This window comes from Megalobrama amblycephala, linkage group LG13 (assembly GCF_018812025.1).
Source record: "Megalobrama amblycephala isolate DHTTF-2021 linkage group LG13, ASM1881202v1, whole genome shotgun sequence".
Lineage (NCBI taxonomy): Eukaryota > Metazoa > Chordata > Actinopteri > Cypriniformes > Xenocyprididae > Megalobrama > Megalobrama amblycephala.
Genome location: NC_063056.1, coordinates 17872558 through 17878956, shown reverse-complemented (window position 1 = coordinate 17878956; position 6399 = coordinate 17872558). Strand labels below are relative to the sequence as shown.

General features: G+C 33.7%; 1 protein-coding gene across 1 annotated transcript; it reads right to left on the bottom strand.

The window, feature by feature from the left end:
• Positions 1-175: 175 nt before the first annotated feature.
• ube2s (ubiquitin-conjugating enzyme E2S) lies at positions 176-3821 on the bottom strand. The gene is made up of 4 exons (XM_048153448.1): positions 3331-3821; positions 2648-2795; positions 2370-2560; positions 176-1390 (listed from the first exon to the last, which is right to left on the bottom strand). The coding sequence occupies exons 1-4, from the start codon at positions 3331-3333 to the stop codon at positions 1046-1048; spliced, it is 687 nt and encodes a 228-aa protein (XP_048009405.1). The 5' UTR covers positions 3334-3821; the 3' UTR covers positions 176-1045.
• Positions 3822-6399: the final 2578 nt, after the last annotated feature.

Here is a 6399-nt window from a genome sequence, read left to right as displayed (position 1 = left end):
TTTTTTTTTTCATACTATGGAAGTCAATGGGGTCCATCAACTGCTTGATTACCCATATTCTTCAAGATATCTTCTTTTGTGTTCAACAGAAGAACGAATTCATACAGGTGTGAAACAACTTGAGGGTGTGTAAATGATAACAGAATCTTCATTTTTGGGTGAACTATCCCTTTAACAAATATAGCAACCACACAACTCTCTCTCAAAGATATGAGACAGATTTAACATTTCATGATTCACTATTTTCCCCCGTTGCTGGTCTAAAGGCTTTAAGGATTCTCTCTCAAGCATCAGTGTCGGGTAAATGCAGCCGTTCACTTAAAAATGGAAAAAGGCCTTTTTAAAAGTGAACTACAAAATAGAAAAGAACAAACAAATTGAGTAAAAATTGGAAACAATACAAATAATACCACACAAATATGCACTCACAAAAAATAAAAACATTAAAAAACAAAAAAAAATTATGTATAATATTTAGACCACATTTGAACCCCCTCTCTGTTATTCCTTATCTTGCATCTCTTTCACCACAAACACACACACAACGATCATATTCTGTGCAATGTACTACTAATTTTCATTAAACCTCTGAAAAAACCTCATCTGACACTTAATGGGTTCAGTCCAAATGCAACAGGACAGAATTATTACAGTAACTGTCCCATCACACCTGCTATCTAAATACACTACAAATTTTGTGCTGACAGTACACACCAAAATCCTGCTGATGGTCATAATGCTAGAGGCCACAAATTAATTTTGTCCAAAAACTTTTACTACCGTTTTCATAATCTGAACAACTGTAAAACTTTTGACAGACAGATGAAAACCCTTTGTGTCAGTGAAACAGAGAGAATTGCCACAAGGACAGTTCAAGTCCTGAGAGTAAGTTGAAAGAGACAACAGAACAAAAAACGAGAGGAGTGTTCTGGTAGGAGCATGGCAAAATGAATGTGCTATCCTAAAACGGTAAGACAGGTAAGGAGGTGAAAAGGTGGTCTGCACACTTCAATATTTATATGTACACAAAAAGATTCACTCTCTTTTATAGCCGCCTCAGAGCTCGTTTTTTATCTGTTTTCTTCTTTGCAATTATATTAGTATTGCTACTGCTTGTGCCGCTGGAGCTGCCGTTTGAGTTGTTGACGCCAGCAGCCATTGTTGCCAAACCAGCCCCGGCTACACGTTTGTTTGGGTCTCCTGCATGTTTCTTGGGTTGGGGTCCATCAGCAGGCTCCTGAGGGGCCCCTGAAGTGCCTCCCATAGCGTGGATCTCTGTTAGAAGGTGAGCACGGGATGCATACTCCTTATAGTCCTCCAAAAGTAACCTCCCAGCCTCTTCGTTCAGAGCCGACTCTGGGTTCGGATGGATCAGTAGGCACTTGATGGTCTATGACAGAAACGAAGAATTAGAAGGGTGTTACATAATGCAGATCCATACAATGCAGTACTGAACAAAGGGTCCTACTTTTAGAAGTTCAAAAAGTCTCAATATTATGAAGATCTGACAACAAAATTCCTGTTTCCATGGCCACATCTAGCCTTGGCTAAAATTGTAGTCAATGTGGTACAATACAGCTACTCTTGAAATATCAATACTCTTTATATATTTACACCCGACCATGAGATTCAAGGTCTGTCAAACAAACCAAACTATAGGGGAGATTCAATGTCAAAATACATTTAAAATAAATACAATGGGATGTCTGCTATAAACTGAAATAAGGTTTATAATAGCACTATATAATAGAATGATTTTTCATTTTTCAGACGTTTCTTGAGCACATTAGAATGATTTCTGAAGAATCATGTGACACTGAAGACGAGAGTAAAATTACTGTTTTGATGATCAAATAAATGCAGTTACGATGAACGTAACATTTAAAAAAACTTAAAGAAATAGTTTACCCAAAAATGAAAATTATGTCATCATTTACTCAAGTTGTTCTAAACCTGTATGAATTTATTACTTCTGTTGAACACAAAAGATGATATTTTAAAGAATGTTGGTAACAGACAGTTGACAGTAGCCATTGACTTCCATAGTATTTTTTTTTCCTACTATGGAAGTCAATAGCTATCGTCAACTGTCTGGTAACCAACATTCTTCAGAATATATTATTTTATGTTCAACAGAAGAAACTCATACAGGTTTGGAACAACTTGAGTGTGAGAAAAATAACAAAACTTTCATTTTTGGGCGAATTATCCCTTAAATTACCAAAAACTTTAACTGTGGCAGAGACAATGCGCATTTCATCACCTAATTGGTAATACCAAGATGTTAAGACAGGTATAATTATGGCATAGTTTTTTTTAGCAGTTTAGTCTAGGTTTAAAAGGGACATTAAGAGTAAAATGGCACTTACTAGCAATACATGTCTCAGGCCTAGCTCTGCCTTCCAGTCTCTCTTCAGAACATTGACACAGATCTCACCCTTGTGCCCAACATTAGGATGAAAGATCTTTGTGAGGAAATAGCCTCTAGGAGGTGCAGCAGGAAAATCCTTCCCAAGGACCAAACGCATCCTGAACACCCCACCTGCATAGGGAGTTCCTTCTGTTGTGCAAAAATGGAAAAACAAAACGTAAGTATGAAATGTAAGCCATGTCCCTTATAAAAACGAGAGAAAAATGCACTTTTTACCTGGTCCCTCAATGGCAGTATGCAGTTCTGTGATGTCCTCCTCACTAGGGTAGATTTTGATCCCCTCCGGAGGGTCTGCTGCCAAGGCGGAAACCTCTTTATACACGAGTCTCAACACTTGAGGCGGCAAGTTCTCCACGTTTGAATTCTACAAGAAAACGAAATGAAAAACAGAAAATGAACGTCACAAATACAGCATTAGTTGCTACAAATGGACATTTTCAGGTAAACCTGCACACGTTCATGACAAAAAAGACAGCTTAAATTAGTACGTGTCATTTAAAAAATAGCTTGTTGCTGAAAATAACCGAGTTAAATCATCTAATACTAGTACTTTAGAGAACAGCACATGATCAGTGAAATTTAGTTAAAAGCAGTTTGACATCAGTACAATATAGTCTTTTATTAACTCAAGACAGTGAAAACGGTATAAATTAAAGCCTAAAATTGACAAGAAATAGGAGCAAATTTATTATATATATATATATATATATATATATATATATATATATATATATATATATATATAAATAAAAAGTCAAGTTTCAGTTGTACATTAAATCAAAGCTTGTAACGTCTGGTAATGAACTGCTTAGAAGTAATGAGAATAAACAGAAAAGCGGTTTTCTTATATTAACCAAACAGTTTAAAGCATCACTCATCGGCGCACAGTTTAAACGTACCATTTCCAGCTGTTTTAGGGTTTTCTAATAGCCTCAAATGAGAAAGCCCAGCAAACTACACCTCAACCAGCGACTAGACTGATCCGGTGATCTACAACTAGATTGACGGAAACCACCTATAACGAATCTAAAAGTTGCAACCAATCACGATTGCAAAATATATTAAGACGGCTATAGAATATACAAATGATCAAAACCAGATTTTCACTATAATGTCGGTCGGTTTGCTAGTGTTGCTACCAAACCAGGCTAAGCTAACGGTTGGCTTGCTAAGTAATGCAGATGCCTAGCTATTCTCCAGAGATTTCCCTTGTGAAACTGCTATCCGATGTTGTCCTCAGAAGAAATCTGCCATGTAAAGGTTTTAAAGTCCAATGTGTTGTCAGTTTCGTCTCTGATAAAGTTGATTTGTTCGATAGCTAACTGTCACAGACGGCTACTGTAGCCTGTTACCAGCTAGCAGTCATTGACACAGGAACAAAAATACAATTCGTCTAAGAAGCAGTTCGAAAGAGGTTTAACCAATCAGAACGTGAGAAAGATTGCACGTGCTCAACCATCGAATTCATCTAACCAATCAGAAGCTTGTGTTGAGCTGACGTAGAAGCCCTTGGAGACCTCAGGGACCAGAGAAAGTTGAGAATGCGAAAAATGCTCTTTGGTAATAGGTGCGTTTGAATAACTCGTGCCCTCCCAAAGGCAGGGACTAATGTGGTTTCGACTGATAATCCAATGAAAGACTTTAGCGTTAGAGTCACTCTGCAGAAATGTTGTATTTTAAATCTAACCTGTTATGATGAGCCATCTATTGTTCATCTATTTATAAGTAACTTGAGTTGTGAATCACATGGTCATTAAGATTTAAACGGGATAGTACTTTGGTACAACCCATCCAAAAAAAGAAAATGTAAATGTAAAACTAAATGTAAAAGATATTCATATAAAAGTTTTACAGTGTTTTTATTTTCTTTCTTTTTTATTATTATTATTTTTTTTTTTACAGTTTTTAAATTACATGCTAAAAGATTAGTTAAAACAATTTTTCCCCTTAAACAGTAATTTAGCTCAATCATTATAACTGATTTAATTAATCTTGCTAAATGAGTGACTGAGAAAACCCACAAAACAGACCTTAAAAATGTTTGCAGTACTACTTAATGACCGCTAGAGAGCAATCCAATCCTAAAGCTATATTAACAAACAGCTCAAGTCAGTACATACAAAAAAAAAAACAATATTTCAAATAAAAAGAAATTATGGTTCAATAGTAAACAGAAGAAACATGCAAGAAACTAATAATCCTAAAAATTAAATAAGAGAGAAAAAGAGAAAAAAGAAAAGAGGGCAAATAAATAAAGAAACAAATATATTAAGGAAGAATATTAAACATGGCACAAATTCTGGATGTTTTTAATACTTTCTTGTTAACAGAAGTTGAAATTGTATTTAAATACATCTTCAATTCTTGTTTAAAAAAGTTAAAGTGGGGTTTACTTTTCATATATTTACATTTATGGATATAAAACTTTCCAATAAATTAAAGAAGGTTTATACAAAAACTTGCATTAAGTAGATTCTTCTCTTTAACATAAAACCCAAAAAGAATGATATGATATGATAAAGAATGAAATGATGTATGATAAAGAAAAGTTACAAAATACATTTTGGACAATCAGAGCATCAATATTATTCCAGAAAGACCAAGTAAAGGTGCACCATGATGCGAAAACTTGAGAAATCCAGGCTGTGATAACGTTGATGAAAAATTATTTATTCATAACAATTCAATTTATCCTCACACGCAGACTTTAATCAATAATGAAAATACTTAATAAAACCAAAAGGTAACATAACAGTCATAAATTAGTAGTCAATAGTTAATAATAAATTTAGAGTATTGTAAAATCCAGAGTATTGTATCTAATAGATGAAGATACAGAAAGAAATAACAATAATTAAGACATTTGCAGATAAGAGAGAAGAAGCAGAAGCCCAGGAGAGCAAAGGAGGGAAAAGCTAAATTATCAACGACTCAGTCCATATTATACCATAAGCATATAGGGAAATTCCCAACCCACTCAAACTGATGTTTTTGTTCTAATCAGAAAAGGTTAAATGATTTTACCCATTATATCATAAACTGGTCAGATGCCAAAAATAGATATAAGAGTTATTTTGACCCCCCCTTAGGAAATTTTGCAAATCTTACACTATCAAATGTCAGCAGAAATAATAACAGACATATTTTGATCATATTCAAATGAGCAACTAATTCTGAAAAATGTCACTTCTGCAGTACTTGGCAGGCGTCCAATATATAACCACAAACGTGTCAGCGTGACCTGTCACACCAGAACACTTGAAGAATAATTGAACATAACAAGCATACATACTCTTAAATATAAAATAAGAATAACCATAAGGGTACAATAACAAGTAAATACTTGAAAATATGATAAGAATTAATATATATAAAGTAGAAGTACATAAATATATGAAATCAAAAGTAAAACTGATAAATCATAAGCCATAAAAGATTAACATAAATATTAATAAATATGAATATTGACCATTTCAGATCCACCAAAAGGATATTCCCAAAACAAATGATCAACAGTTTCAGAAGAGGCTTCACAAAAAGAGCTGGATGTCTCAATGTCACTTCTACATTTCTGTAAAAAGTACTTAACTGGATAAAATCTTTGAATAATTTTATAGGATATTTCTTTCCTAAAGCTACGCTTCATTTTTGAAGGTTTTTATTTATTTATTTATTTTTTATTTTACAAGACAAATATAAGAAATGTAATACATAGAGCATATAAAACAAAGAGTAACAACAATAATTAAAATACAAAAAGAAAATGTATACAAAAAATAACAATAATAAAAAAAAGAAAAGTAATAAGACAAAAAGTCGTTTTTGAAGTTTTGCGCTCATTTAAAGGTAGGCTATAGTTCACCCAAAAATGTAAATTCTGTCATCATTTACTCACCTTCAAGTTGTTCCAAACCTGTATGAGTTTCTTTCTTCTGCTGAACACAAGAAGATATTTGGAAGAAAGTTTG